This window comes from Lonchura striata, chromosome 24 (assembly GCF_046129695.1).
Source record: "Lonchura striata isolate bLonStr1 chromosome 24, bLonStr1.mat, whole genome shotgun sequence".
Lineage (NCBI taxonomy): Eukaryota > Metazoa > Chordata > Aves > Passeriformes > Estrildidae > Lonchura > Lonchura striata.
In genome coordinates, this window is record NC_134626.1 from 2,274,750 (window position 1) to 2,295,266 (window position 20,517).

The following is a 20,517-nucleotide window of genomic DNA, read 5'->3' on the forward strand; positions in this document are numbered from 1 at the left end:
GCGGTTCTCAACCTGCGCGGTGCGGAGCCGGCCCCGCCGCCCCCGGCCCGCCCCCGCCGCGGCGCCTCCCCCGCCCGGGGCAACGGGAATTGGATTTTCCCTCCTCACTCCAGGGAAAAGGGAATCGGCTTTTCCCTCCCGGCTCCGGGGAATGAGCGGCCAGGGGAAGGGGAATTGGCTTTTCCCCCTCCCACAAGGACCCGAGCCCATCCCGCAGCCCCGTCCCACCCAGTTCAGAGCCCTGCGTGGGACAGAGCAGCCCCCGAGCCCTCTGCCCCTGTCTCAGCCCACGGAAGCGGACAGGATGAACTCGCTCCCTCCGGCAGGCAGGAGTGGGCACAAGGGAAGGATTCAGCTCCTGGACGGGGGAAGAAGCAGAGGGAGGAATGAATCCCCGTTTGTGGACTGCTCACGTTCCTGCCGAGGCTTTTTAAAGTGTGCCAGGCACCACAGTTCTGTCCCTTGCTCGACCCTGGAAATCACCAGAGGATCCTGCCCTCAGCTCATCCATATTGATCCTTCCCAGATCAATAACCTCTTTATTACTCACCTGCACACTCGTGCACAAACTGGTAGATGGAGGTTTAAAGGCTTTACTACATCTGTAAGCATAATATTGCTCTTTTCTTTTTTAAAAGATCACTACACTTAAAATATTTTCACCTTTCTAGAGGTTAAGGATAGACTCTGCCCTTGAACTTGGGAAACTGAAGAACAAAGATTTGGTAATTTGGAAAAATTCTCAGAAAAGCCTCAAACAGCTGCTGTATCTGCCCTGTTTCCCTTTTGTTAGTTTAATTTGAAATACCTGCAACAGCTCCAAAAACGTACAGGATTTATTTATATTAAAGTATCGCTGCTGCACAGCTCAGGTTTGATGTTACATCACATTCCCGGGGAGATGAAGATGACAAAATCCTTCCAGCCATTTCTCCTACCTCAGACAGTGCTGGCTGTGAGCAGAGCTGCCCAGGGGCTCCTGGAACAGCCTGGATTCCTGTTCCCCCGGCTGGGGGAAAAGCTCAGCCCTGTGCACACAGCAGCTGTGGCAGGAAGCCAGCAGCAAGGCTGCCCTGGAGATTGATACCTGTTTTTCTCTTTTCTTCCAAATAAAGCTCCATTCCAGCAACTTCTGTCTCACAAACAGCAACACTCCTCTTTCCCAGGTGCTTTAATTTAATCCATCACCATCCTGCCCACGTTTCAGAACCATTTCCTTTGTGCATTACCACTGCTCTGGTGGGGTTGGAAAAGCTTTTTTTAAATCCCCATCAAGCCTAAAACTGCTTAGTGACCTCTTTGTGCTTGGGATGATGGCACAGCTGGAATTGGCAACCTCTGGGAAATAATCCTCTGGGCTCTAATCTGGGACATCTTTGGTGGCTTTCCCACCTGCAGCTCTGACACAGTGAATTTACTGCTGGGTGAGACATTTTTTGGGAAAACAAAGCCTGGAGGATTATTTTCCAGGAAGGATGGGCCGGGTGGCCAGAGTGGGTAGGTTTTACTGAGGGAGGAGCAGGTGGGATTTATCTGAGGAATGTGGATCAGCACCTGGCCAAGCCTCTGGTGTCTTCTACCAGTCAGGTTTCAGTGCTGTCCTTCAAAGCAGAACATCCCAGAGCAGGAGGAACTGCAGGTGAACACCAGCAACAGACCAGAGACCAACCTGAGGGGGGTTCTGATCACCAGAGGTGGAGAAAACAAAGCCATAACTCACCTGAAGGGCTGAGAGCTGTTCACACACACAGGGACACGTGGGGCTTTTGATTTCAGGTGAACTTCTGCCAGCTCCAGCCATGGCACCCTGCCCTGCTCAGCAGCAACGATTTCCTCGATGTCCCAGCAAACCCACCCCAACATTTTCACCCCCAGTGTCCCAGCAAACCCACCCCAGATGTTCAGATGTTCAGCCACCCCAACATTTTCACCCCCAGTGTCCCAGCAAACCCACCCCAGATGTTCAGATACCCCAACATCTTCACCCTCAATGTCCCAGCAAACCCACCCCAACATTTTCACCCCCAGTGTCCCAGCAAACCCACCCCAGATGTTCAGATACCCCAACATCTTCACCCTCAATGTCCCAGCAAACCCACCCCAGATGTTCAGATGTTCAGCCACCCCAACATTTTCACCCCCCAAGAAGTAGCACAAAGCCCAAGGGATGGTTTTCTCTTCAGGCCCAGCTCTTCCTCCCTGTCCAGGTGAGGAGGCCCAGAGCAAACACAGCTCAGGAAATCAGCTGGGACCTGCCAGCTACTCCTGAAGTCAGAGAAATGCACTTCCCACCTCAAATCCTTGTGGATTGGGGTATTTTGTTTGGTGCCCAAAACTCCTGTCTTTAAGGGAATGGGGATTGAATTCCAAGTCTTGAATCTATTACAGTTTAAAAATCTCTTCATTTTGCACCAATTTCTTTCCTTATGAGTAGGCACAAGTGGTGTAGCTCATAAGAAACTCAAGGGAATATAATAGAAAATCAAATACTTTAATGAAATTAGGGAGCATGAGAGTAACAGCTCAGATATACCACTAGAACTGATACTACTGGGCTGTGGGGCTCTGCTAATTGGTTTTTAAATGCTCTGTCCATCAAGCATGCAGACTGACAAACTACGAATCCTTCAGAGTGTCAAAGATCCTGAGTAAAGAATTTTCAACCACTTCAAATGGATATATAGGAAATGTCTTCTGAGCTGGTGGCCTGCACACAGCATTGCACAGATAAAAATATACTACTCTCAATGCACAGAGCTAAATACTTTCACATTTATCAGAATTTTCTACACAAGTCTTTTTTTTTTCTGATAGAATTCAAGTTCTGAATTTTCTGTATATATCTTCACCTGTATTAAACAAATGCTTATTTACATTGTGGGTAAAGTGTAAAGGCTAGGAAGGCCATTTTCCCATACTGTACTGTAACACTGCAAAATATATATACACAGAGAACCTAATATAGGCAACAGGTCTAAAAAAAAAAAAGGTCACCTCCCACCTGTACAACATCACCGAGCCAGCATGGAAAGAGGGCATTGTTAGCACCAAAGCACTCCCAGGGGGATGAGGAGCTTCCCAGTCCCACAGGGAAGAACTGCTGGGCACAGCATTCCAAGGATGGGCCTGCAGGACTGGAAGCCCCAAACGCTGCAATGGAAATGCTGAAGAGCAGGACAGGAGCTCCGAGGGTGAAGGTGACAGTGACACCCTGGCACAGGGCACCCCTGACATCCCTTCCCACCCTGTCAGTCTTTCCTTTGCCTTTGTGGATGAGCACAAACTGCTGCCTCGAGCCAGGGTGGTTCACTAGCCAGACTGAGCCTGCACAAGCCACGGGGAAGGAGCTCTGCTGGCAGAGGGAATTCTCAGGGAAGCAGCCCTGTCTCACCAACTGTGCCTGGGTGCCAGAGGGAAATCCCTGGTGGGCATTCCCTTGGGAAGCAGCCCCCAGTTCTGTGCCCGGGGTGCCAGAGAGAATTCCCTCAGGAAACCACCCCAGCTCACCAGAGGGAATTCCCTCAGAAGGCAGCCCTGGTGGGCATTCCCTTGGGAAGCAGCCCCCAGTTCTGTGCCCGGGGTGCCAGAGAGAATTCCCTCAGGAAACCACCCCAGCTCACCAGAGGGAATTCCCTCAGAAGGCAGCCCTGGTGGGCATTCCCTTGGGAAGCAGCCCCAGAAGGGCTCACTGGCAGGAATTCCCTTGGGAAGCAGCCCCAGAAGGGCTCACTGGCAGGAATTCCCTTGGGAAGCAGCCCCAGAAGGGCTCACTGGCAGGAATCCCCCCGGGAGCAGCTCTGGGGGCTCGGCAGTGCCAAATCCCCCCAGGAGCAGCCCCAGCAGGGGCTCACCAGCAGGAATGCCCCTGGGAGCAGCTCTGGGGGCTCACCAGCAGGAATTCCCTTGGGAAGCAGCCCCAGCAGGGCTCACCGGCAGGAATCCCTCCAGGAGCAGCTCTGGGGGCTCAGCAGTGACAATTCCTCCCAGGAGCAGCTCTGGGGACCTGGCAGTGCCAAATCCCCCCGGGAGCAGCTCTGGGGACTCGGCAGTGCCAACACCCCGGGAGCAGCTCTGGGAGCCCGGCAGTGCCAAATCCCCCAGGAGCAGCTCTGGGGGCTCAGCAGTGCCAAATCCCCCCGGGAGCAGCTCTGGGGGCTCAGCAGTGCCAAATCCCCCAGGAGCAGCTCTGGGGGCTCAGCAGTGCCAAATCCCCCAGGAGCAGCTCTGGGGGCTCAGCAGTGCCAAATCCCCCCGGGAGCAGCTCTGGGGGCTCAGCAGTGCCAAATCCCCCGGGAGCAGCTCTGGAGGCTCAGCAGTGCCAAATCCCCCAGGAGCAGCTCTGGGGGCTCAGCAGTGCCAAATCCCCCCGGGAGCAGCTCTGGGGGCTCAGCAGTGCCAAATCCCCCCAGGAGCAGCTCTGGGGGCTCAGCAGTGCCAAATCCCCCAGGAGCAGCTCTGGAGGCTCAGCAGTGCCAAATCCCCCAGGAGCAGCTCTGGGGGCTCAGCAGTGCCAAATCCCCCCGGGAGCAGCTCTGGGGGCTCAGCAGTGCCAAATCCCCCAGGAGCAGCTCTGGGGGCCCGGCCGTGCCAAATCCCCCAGGAGCAGCTGTGGGAGCCCGGCAGTGCCAACCCCCCGGGAGCAGCTCTGGGGGCTCAGCAGTGCCAAATCCCCCTGGGGGCAGGCCGGGGCTCACCGGCGGTGCCGGCTGTGCCCGGGGTGCTCGCGCTCGTAGCGGTGCTGGGCGCGCTCGTAGGAGCGGGAGCGCTCGTGCCGGTGGTTGCGGTAGTAGTGGCTCTTCTTCTTGTACTTGCCCGAGTGGTCGGAGCGCTCGCGGGAGCGGCTGCGCGAGCGGGACGAGCTGCGCGAGCGGGACTTGCGCGCTTTGTGCGCCGAGTACTTGGGGTAGTCCTTGGATTTCTTGTAGCTCCGCGCCTTGGAGCCCTTGTAGGCCGAGGAGCCGTGGTTGAACTGCCTCGGGGGGGAATCGCTGCGGCTCCGAGAGCGGCTGTGCGACTTGGAGCCGCTGGACGTGGAGTAACTCTCGCTTTTCCTGCGAGGAAAAAGGAGAGAAAATGTGAGTTTGTGTGAGCCTCAAGGTGGGCAACTCCCTGGGGGATGCTCTAGCAGGGGAGACCCTCCTGGGGCAGAACCAGAGACCCTCCTGGGGCAGTTCTGTGTCAATGAACCAGAGACTCTCCTGGGGCAGTTCCGTGCCAGAACCAGAGACCCTCCTGGGGCAGTTCTGTGCCAGAACCAGAGACCCTCCTGGGGCAGTTCTGTGTCAATGAACCAGAGACCCTCCTGGGGCAGTTCTGTGCCAGAACCAGAGACCCTCCTGGGGCAGTTCTGTGTCTGGAACCAGAGACCCTCCTGGGGCAGTTCTGTGTCAATGAACCAGAGACCCTCCTGGGGCAGTTCTGTGTAAGAACCAGAGACCCTCCTGGGGCAGTTCTGTGCCAGAACCAGAGACCCTCCTGGGGCAGTTCTGTGTAAGAACCAGAGACCCTCCTGGGGCAGAACCAGAGACCCTCCTGGGGCAGTTCTGTGCCAGAACCAGAGACCCTCCTGGGGCAGTTCTGTGTCAATGAACCAGAGACCCTCCTGGGGCAGTTCTGTGCCAGAACCAGAGACCCTCCTGGGGCAGTTCTGTGCCAGAACCAGAGATTCATTGGATTTTTTCAGTCTTCAGCTTCTGTTTTTTGTTATCTTGTCAAAATTTCAGCATGCTGTCTGCACCAGACTCTGTGTGCAGGAAAAACAGCACAAAAATGGCAACAACCTCGTGTTACAAGGCCTTGTAAGTCTGATCAAAAACTAAGCTACCCAATTAAGAAGGGATACCTGAATTATTTCCCTTTCTAACCCAATAACTGACCCCTGAAGACCCACAATGCGGATTTTTCTGCCCAATTACAAGATACCACCCAAACCCAAGAAGAAAAAGGATGAAGAAGAAAGAAGGGAACTCAAGACAACACCCTGTATCCTCCATCTTGTAGCCATCTATAACATACAAAAAATCCTAAAACCTGAATTTCTCACCCATGTGCCATACTCTCTACAATCTCTCCAGTCTATTTCACACTTTTGTGGTTTCTGGTTTATCTTGAGGCTTTGGAAGATTTCTCCATGAGTGAGGGTGAAAGTCAGAGCTGCCCTGGGGGTCAGGACACCCCAGAGCAGACAGGGGGATATTCCCAGTGCCCTGGGCTTCCACAAGCAAACATGGTTTTCTGAAATTAAGAATTTCATTCAGCATTTTGCTGTTTTCTTGAATTTTAAGAACACCATTCTGCATTTTGAGTTTTAAGACCTTCCTTATGCATTTTGAATTTGAAGAATGCCATGCTGCATTTTGCTGCTCTCCCATGAGAACTCATCTTGTGTCCTAAACTTTCATCTGGCTCCTGGAAAAATACTGATTTTGGCAACTCCAGTTACAGGAATAAACACCCACAGCTGGAGGCACTCTGGAGTTCAGTGAGCAGCACATTCTGCTGGGTCACCTCAGCCCCTTGGTGATGATCTAGCAAAGCTGGCACTGGGAATGAGACTGGGAGGGACTGGGAGCACACCCTACCTGTGCTTGGGGGATGCAGACCTCGATGGTGACCTGGAGTAACTCTGATCTCTGCTTCCACTTCGACTCCTGCTCTCTCTCCCTTTCTGGACACTGCCAGAGACAAGGAGCACTCAGTTATTTTATTTCAAGTACTGATGGGAGAAAAAAATCAGCTGTTTCCTTATAAAACCTTACCCATTTACTGGGCTGTTGGAGCTGGTTCTCTTGGCTCCCTCTGTTTTCCTTTTAGCATTCTTCATGGCCTGCACAGGCAGTGGTGAAGGTTTATTTCCTTTAACCTCTTTTGGAGACTCTGCAAGAAGAAGCTTTTGTTACCTCTTTGGAAAGTACCTGAAAGGACTTGAGGCTCTCCCTCAGCCCATGTCTGCACCAACCAGAGCTGCACAGCTGGGCTTTGCACATGTGTGCACACACAGCCACCCACAAGCAGATCTCAACAAGTTCACAGAAGGCAGAAATTCATCTGAAACGTTTCTGCCAGAGTATCGCAGCAACTGCAAGAAAAGGCAGAAATCCACCCTCCTTTCCTTGCCAATTATTCAGAATTGTTTGAAAGGTAAACTGGGAAAGATGTTTGTCCAGGTGAATGTTGTCTTCTAGGTGAGACCTGCACCAGACTGGAAACTTTAACCAACAAATTCCTTGCCCAACATCCCAAAATGTTACCCCTGCCAGAGCACCTCTGCTTCAATATTGCTTTAGCACAACATGCCAGTGGCAAGGATTTGAGCTTCTTGCCAAATCCACATAAAAGCAAGTCCCTGGTCTATATGGGTTTAAACTAGTCTTAATTTCAGACTAATTTGATTTTTAGCTTTTATCTGATCTCAAGAAATCACAAAGTCACAGTGTTATTCAAACCCTGCCAGTTGAGTAGTGCTAGAAGCCATCTTAAAAAAAATCCCCAACAAACTCCAAACCACACTTGTAAATGCTTCCCAAAAGGGTAAATATACATGAAAGATGTGAAAGAGTTATTAAAAATGAGTTATCCACTATTTACCATTTTTTGGGATAGGGGAAAATCCCGATGTGTTATCCAAACTTGGAACTCCCTCAGGTGCCAGACCTTTAGCTTGTGCTTTTGCCTCTTCAATAGCCAATTTCTTCTTTTCTATTTTACTTTCCAGATCAGATAAATCCACCTGTGAACATGGGAGCACTGCTTGTGAGAACTGACTTTCCTGGTTACCCACTCCCAGGGAGGGGAATGGAAATCCAAGGAGTCCCAGACAGTGACTGATCTTTGTTCACTTCCAGGCTTGCAGCTGTGGTTTTAAACAGCCTCAAAATTTCCAACTCCTGCTCTGAGCTGCAGCCTTCACTGAGGGCTCCCAACATGAAAAAGAACCAAACCTTTTTCCTTGTGTACAGCTGCAAGATTTTTAAGCAGATTTCTTGAATTTCTTCCTCAGTTGCTCCAAACAGTAAAAACCAATGTGGGCGATTTGGAAGTGGGATCTGAAAGGGGGAGAGAGAGACAAAGCTCAGATTTCTCCTCCTGGTAAAAAGGCTTGAAAAAACCCCAAATCCATGGCACTGTGGCTTACCTCCAGGGTCCTGGCTGCCAGGTAAATGCAGGCACAGGCAATGCTTTCTGGCTGGAACCTCACAAAGACATCTGTTCTCAGGCTGTCGTTCATGTAGTTCCTGAAAAACAGGAGAGCAGGAGGTTGCAAGGCACTGCAAAGCTCTTTTGGTGTTTTTTTTTTTTTTTTTTGGGTTTTGACTTGGTTTTACTTCTACAAGGGCTATTTCTTTCTGCATTCAATTACTAGACTTCAACACTATAGTCCTGTAAATCTAAAGAGAAGCTGAAGGATTTTACTAAAACAAAAATAACTAAAATAAATCCCTCAAGGGGAGGGACATGTGACAGAAACAACGTCTGACTGCTGAAAATACAGTGGTGAGGAGAGAACCAATTTTAACTTCACTTTTGCTGCTGGATCTCTACTGGCCTGCTCTCATGCAATAAACAAGTTATTTTCATCAAGACAACATACAGTGTGCTCAGAAATACTCAGTTATAGAATTTTAGGTTCACATGTTCCCCTGCAATTGGGCAGAACCAGGTGTCTGGAAAAAGCTGCAGCTCCTGGAGCAGTTCTCCCATGAAATGCAGTCCTCTTCAGCACAGGTCAACCTCCAGTGGCATTCAAGGGTCCATTTCCATCCAGAAGAGAATTCTTTTTGATGCAAAAAGTCAGCCATAGGAGAAATCAGGGTGTTTGGGAACATCAGTTCAGGAGAACAGTCAGTACTCAGGCAGATCTCCTCTTTGGCACATGAAATAAGGTTTCCAAATTGTCCCATTTCAGTAAGGTTGCTTAAAATGAATATTCACAGAATGAGAAAACTGTAAAATATTGCACATATTCCAGTCAGTACAATTAAGCATTATGCTGTTAAATCTTAAATACACAAAGTAAATTCCTGTGAATCTGTCAGCTGATGTGCTTTAGAAGATCTAGACTTGGGAGCACGTATGTCAAAGTATCAGATGGAGAAAAAACTAAAACCAGACATAATAAAAGTCTTTAAATTAATACTTCAAGGTAATAATTAACCATGTGGGTACCCAGTATACAAGGATTCACTGACCCCCAAGATATCCAAAGCAGAGACCACAGGCTAGGCACCTGCAATGTTTACAAGGACAGAGAGGAGGGATTGGAATCCCAGGAGTTTCCAACTCCCACCTGCCCCAGCTGTCCCCAATTCTTGGTTACACAAACAACAACTGCTGCCCCAAAAAAGCAACACATCAGCTCATATTTCTGGGAGAAAGGAACTTCTAAACCTGCTCTTGTCTCCCTACAAAGAGAGCACAAAGGAGTGATAAAGGAAAGGGTGACTTGGAACATCTGGAAGCTGCAGAGCTTTTTTTTCTGATTTGCCAAATTGAGAACCATGCCAGCTTCCAAGTTTGGCCTCTGCACATCTTCCCTGTGGGCTCAGCCAGACACAGGAGGAAATGAATCCTTGTCACAATAGCTTAAGAAAAAGGTCATGTTGTAAAAATGCACATTTCAAAAACCAACTATACTGGATACCCACCAGTTTTCAGGTACTGGAAGCAACAAACACAAGCACACAGATGTGTTGTTGTAACACCTGACCCCATTTTCAGGTGGGGTAATTCCCTCCCTCACCTCCCCTCTTTCCATAACCAGCAGATTCCTGGCAGTCCACAACTCCCATTCCACTGCTCCATGCAATGCTTCTGGCAAGTGTCTCTAAATATCACATTTCATGTCCAAGCTTCACACACGTACTATAGTTTTCTCATTTAAACATTTGAGATAATTGTATCTTTCAAACTATTCTATTTTTTTGTTGTTGTTAACTCATCCCTTTTAAAGATTTAAACCTCACCTTAATTCGCTTTATCATATAAGAAACACACCACATTATAACAGTTAAGAGAAATAGAACATGAAAAAAAAATCAAATTTCAGAACTTCAATGCTCAGGTTATCAAATATACAAACAATCAAAAAATGCAGAGTAAAAAAAAAATAAAAATATAAGCACAAGAAGCAGTTGGCCAGTTACTCTACTATCATGTATATACCACCTGTCTAGAGCCAGCCTTCTCTTTGGAGAGCTTTGGGTTGACTGAAGACGGCAGCTATCCCTGCACCATGGGCAGCAGAGGAGAAGTCTTAGTCACTTACCCTCAGAGGCTACCCTTTGATCAAAAGAGTACAGAAAAGAAAAGTCAAAACTGGTTCTCTACACACAGGTCACAGTACCAGACAGTTCAGTCAGCAGAAATATGGTCTTTGGATTCACTAAAGGTGGTTTGTTTCTTTTTTTTTTTTTAGACCATTGGTATTGTTAAAAAAGCATTATGGTTTATAAAGCATTATTTGGTAAAGTTTAAGATGGGGAATTTTACAGAAGCTTCCCACCCCCGAGCAAATATTTATTAAATGAGAGCAATAAGGCAGAGAACATTTCTTGACAAATATGAATCCAGGCTATCCATCTATCCAGTCTTAGAAGCTGACATCTTGCATTATCCACATAGCTAGAAGAAATTTATCTGTGCTGAGGTCTAGATACACCCAAAATCAAACTCAGGCCCTGGGAAAAACCATTTCCCAGCACTGGGAACAGACTTGAATTACACCCAAGTTTTCCCTGAAGAAAACCCCATGGGAACAACTCTAAACCCACCCAAGCTTTTCCCTTCAGCTGGAAAGTGAGAGCAGAGAGGAGGGAAGTGAGAAGTCAGGGTGGAAAGCTACCTTACCATTAAAACACTGCCTCGAACTTAAGAGGCCGCTCAACATTTGGGAAGTAGTTTGGGGCACACCAAGGACAGTGGAGCTGTCTGGGGTGGCCCCAAGCACTGCTGAGCAATGCTGCCCAGTGCCTCAAGTGACATATTTCTGCTACTGCCCCTTCTGGTCTCTTAGAACAAAGAAAATCAACTTACCATGAGGTCTGGACCAGGTGTTGGTTACGTTCACATTCTAATACCTGAAGGTACATAACGATTATCTGGAAGATATGGGTTATTGAGTTATTAACAAGCATCTGGAGAGCCACCTGCTCATTTCAGAGGGACATCCATGAGGCATCTGTGATCCTCTCTCAAGGCTTAAAACACTCCTCATGAAGTGTTTGCACAATACCCAGTGTTTATCCACACCAGCTCTGACCTTCTCAGCCCTTCTGTCCTGATACTCAGCCAGGCCTTGTCTCCACCTGGATTTGATTGAGGGATTTTGTGGAATGCTTTTGGGATTTTTGTGGATTGATTCTGTTCTCCTACAAACCTCACAAATCCTTTTTTAGCTGCAGCCTGGAGGGGAAAAGCTGCTGACTGCAATCAGCAGTGAGGGAAGCTGGCAGTGCTTGCAGAGAACAGACCTAACGCTGTGCACACTGTGCCATGGTTTGTTCTGGTCTGAGGGGTTTTCCTCTGCTTTGGAAGGAAAACGAGGCTGCAGAGAGGAAGAACAACGGCAGAATTCACCCCAATTAACAAACCACAGCTGCCCTCTGGGGTGGGTGACAAAAGGAAATTCTGAATGTCAAGAAGCTCAAAAAGGCAGTTCTGAACAGGAGTTTTTTAGAGGAGAAAGAGCAAGACCTCAAATTGTGTTGGCACAGAAATGTAAGTCCTTTTACCAGTTAAGGGACAATTTAAACACTTGAGGCAATTGTATCTTTCAAGTATCACCCAGTCTGACACTTGTAACTTTTACACTGAGCCTTGCCTCAGTTCCAGCCGAGCCCGAGCGTGGTTTAACCACAGCCCAATCACTAAACTGCCTCACGGGACTTTAATACCTCGGCACGTTCCCAGCAGGAGTGACTGTGACAACCCCAAGCCTCCAAATTCCTCCCTGCTTGGGGGATCTAAGTCCAGGTGATGTTTTTCCACCACCAAAGCTACCTACTGATCCAATTTGCCTTCCAGGAATACTGAGCACCTGCAGCCACCTCGCCGTCACTCAGCAGTGATACGAGAGCAATTAGTAAGAGTCTCTTAAATGAGAAAGAAAACATCAGGATGGTAAGAAAACTAATCTCACTGAATTCACTGATTAGCACAGTCCACAGAGCTTCCAGGCAGCCTCCTCAAAGCTTTACAGGACATGAAACATTGGTTATGTACTGAATTTGTAAAATACCAACCTTGTGAGGGTGCTTCACGTGAACACAAAATCCCAACTCCTTCAACACTCTTCTTTCTGCTTTAATTATTTGATTCTTCAAGTTCACATATTCTTGATCCAATATTAGAGGCACAGGTTTTCTGCAAGACAAGGTCAAACTCTCAAGATGGTTATCTTAACCTTTAAGGAAACTCAAGCTGAGTTGGGTAAAAATATTTTTAAAAAACATTATTTATAAAATGAAAAATATTTATTACTAAAAGAGGTAAGCTCACTTCATGAGATCACTTCAAAATATTCCCTGATTTATGGAAAAGGGAATGATGCTGTTGTGGATTTTAATAACTTAAACACAACACAGATAATTCAGATTATTCTGGATTCTCAGCTTACTTTTTCTCCCTCAGGTGTCTGAGGCGATGGAACACATTGATCACATCCCGAATGCGTCTGGGAGCTTCCTCAATTTTGGATGCCAGATGGACACAGGCCATGGACACATGCTGAAAAACAAGCATAAAATACAATATTTTACATAATATTTCATTTCCAGTTCAGGAATTGAGCTCCTACAACAGCTTAAAGATGAAAAAAAAAAAAAAACAAAAAAAAACCAATGTGGTAAAACAAGAAAATAGCAAATATTTGACAAAAATCACTATAAAAAATCTTGATAAAATCATGTTTCTCTGTAGCTGTAATCTCCAGAGTAGTTCCTAACACTGCTCACATCTGAGATAACTTGCCAAGAGAAATCAGAACATAAATATGGCAACAAATGTCATTGAATGCCTTCTTACCTCCATGGAATGCTTCACAAAAGACTTGGTATAAAAAAACCGCTGGAATAACACCTGTCCTGTAGCCATAGCCACCTAAAAAAAGAGATAATCACAACAGCCATGAACAAAACTACCAATTCCAAAGAGAAATTTTAATAGGTTTAAGACCCAGAAGATTAACTAAGCATAGGAGGAAGCTCAGTGGTATCTAAAATACAATTACCACTTAAGTAATTAAATTGCCCAGGACATTATCAATACTGCTTACAAGTCAAATACAGACATAAAAGCTCTATTTCATTTTAGAAAAAATGTGGGAATATGATAAAAAGTTAATAAATTAATAATAAACAACATGGAAAAATCCAAAAAGCCAATAAAGTTCAGACTTATGAAACTACGTCAGAAAAAAAATTGTTTTTTGGGCGTGGAAAGTGAGGAGCAATCTAATCGCGTCATGATTTGCATCAATTTGAATATGCTAATGATCGGTTGCTGGAAAATCTTACGCTCAGACAGTAACGAGCCGGTTTGGCCTGAAGTTCTCCAGGGAAACAAAACCTCCCCGAGGTCCCCGCGGCTCCAGGGGAGCCTTAAGAAATCCGTCTTTGCACAATCCTGAAGCGAAGGCGGCGCAGGGAGGCCCGGAACGAGCCCCGAACACCGGGCGGCGCCGCGGCCTGCCCGGCCGGTAACCGCGGCCCGGCCCCGGCCGGTCACCGGAGACCGGTTACCCCAAAAAACGGCCCAGTTGAGTCCCAGCCCACTCCCTGCCCGCGCCCAGCCCCACCTGCGGCAGCCGCAGCAGGATCCCGGCCGCCTGGATCAGCTCGCAGCCGGTGACGCGCAGCTCGGTCTCGGTGTCGGCGTCCAGGCCGCTGCTCATGGACGGCGTGAAGCGCAGCGTGTGCTCGGGCAGCAGGCAGTTCTCCAGCGTAATCAGCACGCCCGAATACAGCCGGTCGCCGATCAGCACCGCGCCGGGACCCGGTACCGGGGCGGGAGCCGCCCCGGCCGCCTGAGGGCCCGCGGGGCCGCCGCCGCCCGCCGCCGCCGCCATTTTGTGCCGCCGCCGCCTCGCTGGCTCCGCGCTCCTTCTCCTTCCCCCCCGGCATCCGCCCCGCGCCGATTGGCGGAGCGCGGCGGCGCTGCGGCCGCTGATTGGCTGAGGGGCCGTGACGCACGGCGCCGCCCGGGCCGCGCGCGGCGCGGTGACGCAGCGGCCGGGAATCCGGACAGGGCGGGGCCGCGGCGCCCTCAGAGCCCCCAAAACCCCTCAGAACCTCTAAAACCCCTCAGAGCCATCAGAGTCCTCAGAGCTCCCAAAGCCCCTCAGAACCCCCAGAGCCCTCAGAGCCCCTAAAACCCCTCAGAGCCATCAGAGCCCCTAAAACCCTTCAGAGCCCCTAAAGCCCCTCAGAACCTCTAAAACCCCTCAGAGCCATCAGAGTCCTCAGAGCTCCCAAAACCCCTCAGAACTCCCAGAGCCCTCAGAGCCCCTAAAACCCCTCAGAGCCCCTAAAACCCCTCAGAGACATCAGAGTCCTCAGAGCCCCTAAAACCCCTCAGAGCCATCAGAGTCCTCAGAGCCCCTAAAACCCCCTAGAGCCCTCAGAGCCCCTAAACCCCCTCAGAACCCCCAGAGCCTTCAGAGAGAGCCCCCAGAGCCCCTAAAACCCCTCAGAGCCTTCAGAGCCCTCAAGCCCTCAGAGCCGGGGCCGCCCCATGAGGCGGCTGGAACACAGCGCTCGCCGAGTTAAATATGTGTTTACTCCCTAAAAAACAAGACTATGCACTCACCGAGTTAAATATGTGTTTACTCCCTAAAAAACCAGACTATGCACTCACCGAGTTAAATATCTTTGTTAACTCCCTAAAAAACCACACTGCGCGCTCACTGAGTGAAATACCTTTGTTTACTCCCTAAAAAACCAGACTATGCACTCACCGCATTAAACATCTTTGTTAACTCCCTAAAAAACCACACTACGTGCTCACCGAGTGAAATATCTTTGTTTACTCTTTAAAAAACCAGACTATCCTCTCACCGAATTAAATATCTTTGTTAAGTGTGTAAAAAACCAGACTATGCGTGTCCTTAACTTGCGGCCGGCCGAGGTTCATGTGTGAGGGCCGACATGTCGCTCCCCACCCCGGCTGGGTTTTCCCCTTGCAGCTCTAGAATTTCACCACACAAATTGTTGCCCTGTAGCAGTTACCAACAAAAATATGTTTGGTATTATGTCCTTAACAGAACAGGCTGTTTGTCCTTCACCTAAAGGCTGTGGGGGCTCACGCCTGAGGGCTGACATCTTCCTCACACTCGACTTGGTTTTTGCTGTGCAGCGCCAGAACTCGCCACAAAAAGTGTTTCTCCACAGCAATTATCAAAAAAATTACCTTTATTAAGTTTTTATGTGTGTCCTTAACACAGGGGCCACGTGTGAGGGTCGACATCCTGCCCTTCCTCCATCCCCTGGCTGTATTTTCCCAATGAAGTGCCAAAATTAACACAAATTGTTTCCCCATAGGAGTTTTCAATAGAAATGTCTTTATTAAATCCTTAAAAGTACGAACTATGTGTGTCCTTAACACCCAGGCTCCACCTGTGAGGGTCAACATTTCCCCCCATCCCAGCTGCGTTATCCCATTCAGTGCCAGAATTCACCACACAAATTAGGTTTTTTTCCTAATGGCAGTTACCAAAAAAAAAAACCTTTATTAAATCACTGTATGGCCTGACCGCTAACCTTGAAGTGTGCTTTTAATTTAACAGGTTTCAGTGACAACAACACAGGGAAAAAGCATTCAGGGAGAAGCTTCACACCCACACGATCCTCAGAGGGTTTGTTCCACATTTTCTGTTTCAGCAGCAGTCCCACGACAGGTTTGTTTCACAATCAAATCCCTGCTTCTAAAACATGTACACAGACTCTGATATCAATAGTGGTGGTGCACAATACGTGAAAATATTCCCTCTGGTTCTTTTCCATCTCCCAGGGCAGCCAGGAACCCTTCCTGTCTCCTCCTCTGGGCTAAAGCTGCCAGGGACTTGAATGTCTTTGGCTCATAAATTGCCAAGTCAGCCAGAACTTTTCTGTTCAGCTCCACCTGGGACTAAAGGCAAGAAAAAAATTGTTGGTTAAGGACTGTGATTTTTAGGAACAACACCACAACTCTTAGTTTTAAATATATTTAAATTAAATAGGTTTTACTAAATATAAGAAAATTTTATCATTACATAAAATTAAATTTATTTTATTAAATATAATGAACACTTTATTAAATATAATTAACGCTCTTTACTGTTTATATAAACACTCTTCATTAAGTATGATTAAACACTCTTAAGGCTTAAGACCTGAGGTCTTAAAGCAGATTAGCTTTTTTCTACCCTGTGCAGTTTGGAGCTGTTAAAGACTGTCAGACACTCCCTGGCCATGGATGTGTCATTAACCCACCATGTAAAAATTATTTCCTGCCTTTCTCTAAAGTTTTTCTGGTAGAAACCAAGAGCTGAAGAAAAATCCCCGATTTTGCTCAAGGCCACGTGTTCCAGGTGAATCCATGGCATCTGTTTCAGCTCAAATAAATTAAAACAGAATCACCAAATTGAAACAAATTTCCAGCATGTTTTAAAAACAAGGGACACCAGCACCAAGTTTCTGCATTCTCCACGCTTACCAAATCACAGTTATAGTGAAAAGAATAAGGATTTCTTAGGTTTTTTTTCGGTTTTTTGCTAATCCAAGCTTTGTATTTTTAAATCTCTTCAAGTAAAAGGAAAAGCAGCTGTCACTGAATGGCAAAAAAACCCCAACACACTTTAACAGTCTCATTCCTAAGTTTTGGGGACAGAACGTGAGATAGAGCTATAATGTTCACCAGGATAAAAGAGAATAATCCACATAGGGAAGAGAAATAGTTTAGGGCATGACTTAGTTCCTGAAATGGATGAAACAGCTTTCACAAGCGGAAGGCCTTTCATCACTCATTACTTTAATCACACATCACTAATTAGTAAATAATTCTCCTCCAAACCACATCCTTACCTTGACCAGGTTGCTTATGAAGGCTGGGTACTTCAAACCATGTTCAAGGGAAGCTGCTTCAATCCTTGTGATCCAGAGCTGAAGGTGTAAAAAAATCAATATATTGCATGATAAAATACTTTAAAATAAACCCTTTGCCACGCCGGTTTGCTCACACTTATGAAATACAACATTTTCATGGAATATCCTGAGCTGGAAGGGACCCACAAGAAAATGCTGCTTTCAACTCCTACTTTTCACTTAGAAACTCTGTGGGGCTGTTTTTAAACCCCTCAGATTAATAAAAGCAATTGTTTCTCTTCTGCCTGGCTCCCATTTGGATGTTTCCACCCAACATTTTGCTCTTTACCGCTCTGAGGAATCTTTTCTTCTCCCTCCTGGCCTTGGTGGACCTCACGAAAGCCCTGCGGACGCTCCTCACTGCCAGCTTGTAGCAGCGGTTCTTCCTGCCACGAAAATGCTGCAAAAAAGACCCAGGATGATCTAATTCAATTAGATTTAAAGATGTAACACTAATAAAGCTCATTTGCATTCACAGCTCTCCGCAACAAGGGTCGCTGAACCCTTCACAAGCACCCCCTAAGCCTTCAGCTGGCACGTAATGAAAATATTCTTTCCTTGTTTTTTTTACTGTGGATATATACGGAATGTAATGTCATATGGAATATAATATCATAGAAATGTAATTTTTATCATGGAAAACCTGAAGCTGAGGAGTTGGAGCAGGGTGGAAAAATCTCCGTTCATCAGAGGCAAAACCAGGCCTCACTTTGGGCTGTGGTTCTGTGGGAAAGGCAATCACAAAACCATGGGCAGTGCTTTCACCCAGCACTGAATCCAAGAATTTATTCTCATTCCTGAGCTCCCCTCTGTTGTGTTATGAACACAGGGATGGGGCATTTCATTTGCCAAAAACAGAAAAAAAAATCGAATTTGTTTTCTGACATCCATCTAACACAACACAGGAAAAAGCAGCCAGTGCTGCACCAGGGTGCTATAAAACCAAAATATTCTGACTTCCTTCAACTTTTTCTATCTCATTATTACAGCAAGATGTACTGCCTAGGATGCCCTTGAGAAAGGTTCATCCCTAGCCTCGGCACCGCAGCTTGGACCGCAGCACAAATCCAAAATGCAAAACAATTCACAAGGCACTTGAGAACAAGGTTGATTTCCTTCCCAGCTTCTTTACCCAAAGAAAAAGCCCTCAAGAAGGAAACACAACCAGCACACAGAAACACAGGGGGATGGGGCACAGGGGGATTCGAGCACAAGGGGATGGGGCACAGGGGGATTTGGGCACAAGGGGATGGGGCACAAGGGGATGGGGCACAGGGGGATTCGGGCACAGGGGGATTTGGGCACAGGGGGATTTGGGCACAGGGGGATGGGGCACAGGGGGATGGGGCACAAGGGGATTCGGGCACAGGGGGATTCGGGCACAGGGGGATGGGGCACAGGGGGATTCGGGCACAGGGGGATGGGGCACACGGGGATGGGGCACAGGGGGATTCGGGCACAAGGGGATGGGGCACAGGGGGATGGGGCACAGGGGGATTTGGGCACAGGGGGATTTGGGCACAAGGGGATGGGGCACAAGGGGATGGGGCACAGGGGGATGGGGCACGGGGGGATTCGGGCACAGGGGGATGGGGCACAGGGGGATTCGGGCACAGGGGGATGGGGCACAGGGGGATGGGGCACAAGGGGATGGGGCACAGGGGGATTCGGGCACAGGGGGATGGGGCACGGGGGGATTCGGGCACAGGGGGATGGGGCACAGGGGGATGCGGGCACAGGGGGATTTGGGCACAGGGGGATGGAGCACAGGGGGATTCGGGCACAGGGGGATGGGGCACACGGGGATGCGGGGGTCCCGCACTCACCCTCGCGTACTTGAGCACCTCCTGCACCCTCCAGAAGCGATCCGAGAGGCGGCTGCGCACCCAGCGCGCCGCGCTCAGCACCACCATGGCTGCGGCACGGCGCGGCGCCTTCCGGGGCGGCACCGAGCGCGCCCGGCTTCCTCCGGTCCTGCCCCCGAGCCTTCCCCTGATCCTGCCCCCGAGCCTTCCCCCGATCCTGCCCCCGAGCCTTCCCCTGATCCTGCCCCCGAGCCTTCCCCCGATCCTGCCCCCGAGCCTTCCCCTGATCCTGCCCCCGAGCCTCGCCGGGCTTCCTTAGGACCTTCCCCCGTTCTTCCTCTGGTCCTGCCCCAGCCTTCCCGGTCCTTTCTCCGGTCATTCCTCCGCTCCTTCCCTTCTCCTGCTTCTTCTTCTGATTCTTCCCCCCCGAGCTTTCCCGGTCCTTCCTCCCGTCCTTCCTCCAGCCTTTCCCCCGTTCCTTCCCCCGGTCGTTCCACCGGTCCTTCTCCTGATTCTTCCCCGTCGTTTTTCCAGCTCTTCCTCCAGTTCTTCCCCTTCTCCCCATTTTCCCCTTGCCCTTCCTTCAGTCCTGCTGTCCCCAGCCCTTTTCCCGGTCCTTCCCCGGCCTTTTCCCAGGTCTCCCCCAGCCTTGCTGCCTCCCCCGGCTCCTCTCCACAGCACAGTGGCTTTTCCCTGATGGTTTTATAAAAACTATCCTTTGCCCCAGCCTGAGGACAGCCGTGTAGTCACGGAATATCCTGAATTGGAAAGGACCCACAGGGATTATCCAGCCCAGCCCCTGGCCCTGCACAGACACCCCAAAATCCCACTCTATGCACCCCTGGGAGTGTTGTCCAAACCCTCCTGGAGCTCCTGGAGCTGTGCTCGTTGCCTGTCAGTGCCCCAGAACAGTCTAGGGGATGAACCTTGCCCAAAATCCAGCCTAAACCTTCCCTGACACAGCTGCAGCCATTTCCTCGGGTCACCAGAAACCTTCACCCTCTCGGTGAAGAACCTTTAGCTGATCCCAGCCCTCTCTAGCGACCACGGCACCCTCATCACCCACCCGAGGTGTGACCCAAACCATCCCAAACCCAGAGCTCAGCTGGGAGCAGGCACACACGGTGTGCTGGGCTTGTACCAAAATTCCCTGTGAAAAGGAGCTGGCCTGCTTGGAACGTGCATCCCCATAGCTCAGCGAGGGATTTGGGATTTTGGATCCCCAGCAGCGCTCCAGCCACCAATGTGAGGAGATCTGGTGTTGTTTTCGGTGGCTGGGAGGATTCCATGGTGGATAACAAGTCTTACAGCATCCCCTAAGGGTTAGGGTTAGAGAATAAGAGACATAAATTGAAAATTTATGAACTGCAGCAAACCACAAGATGGTGCTGCCAGAAAATGATTCCATGGGAGCAGCAGTCCTTGGCGTCAGAGAACTGATGGATTTTTCTGATGCTCTTTAATCATCACCACTTCCAGCATCTCAAAGCAATCATGCTCCTCTTATAAAATGCTCCATCATCAAGATCTTCCCCACTTCTGGGAAAGTTCTTGTCAAGAATGAAGAAAATTCAGAGAATTAGAGAGAAATCTTTCTT

At 49.0% G+C, this 20,517-nt stretch overlaps 2 protein-coding genes across 4 annotated transcripts; both read right to left on the reverse strand.

Annotated features, from left to right (window-relative positions):
- Nucleotides 1–4,690: 4,690 nt before the first annotated feature.
- CCNL2 (cyclin L2) lies at nt 4,691–14,062 on the reverse strand. Of its 3 annotated transcripts, XM_077788109.1 has the most exons (11): nt 13,793–14,062; nt 13,021–13,095; nt 12,614–12,723; nt 12,240–12,360; nt 11,032–11,096; nt 8,135–8,234; nt 7,941–8,045; nt 7,588–7,729; nt 6,759–6,876; nt 6,582–6,674; nt 4,691–5,051 (listed from the first exon to the last, which is right to left on the reverse strand). In XM_077788109.1, the coding sequence occupies exons 1-11, from the start codon at nt 14,060–14,062 to the stop codon at nt 4,691–4,693; spliced, it is 1,560 nt and encodes a 519-aa protein (XP_077644235.1). The 3 variants fall into 3 exon arrangements, with proteins under 3 accessions (XP_077644235.1, XP_077644236.1, XP_077644237.1); XM_077788110.1 differs by lacking the exons at nt 11,032–11,096; nt 12,240–12,360; nt 12,614–12,723; nt 13,021–13,095; nt 13,793–14,062 and adding an exon at nt 8,591–10,258; XM_077788111.1 differs by lacking the exons at nt 11,032–11,096; nt 12,240–12,360; nt 12,614–12,723; nt 13,021–13,095; nt 13,793–14,062 and adding an exon at nt 10,165–10,209.
- A 1,470-nt stretch (nt 14,063–15,532) lies between these two features.
- On the reverse strand, nt 15,533–19,076 carry MRPL20 (mitochondrial ribosomal protein L20). Its single transcript, XM_077788112.1, has 4 exons — nt 18,941–19,076; nt 17,404–17,514; nt 17,055–17,132; nt 15,533–16,119 (listed from the first exon to the last, which is right to left on the reverse strand). Exons 1-4 carry the CDS (start codon nt 19,025–19,027, stop codon nt 15,943–15,945), a joined length of 453 nt encoding a protein of 150 aa, XP_077644238.1. The 5' UTR covers nt 19,028–19,076; the 3' UTR covers nt 15,533–15,942.
- Nucleotides 19,077–20,517: the final 1,441 nt, after the last annotated feature.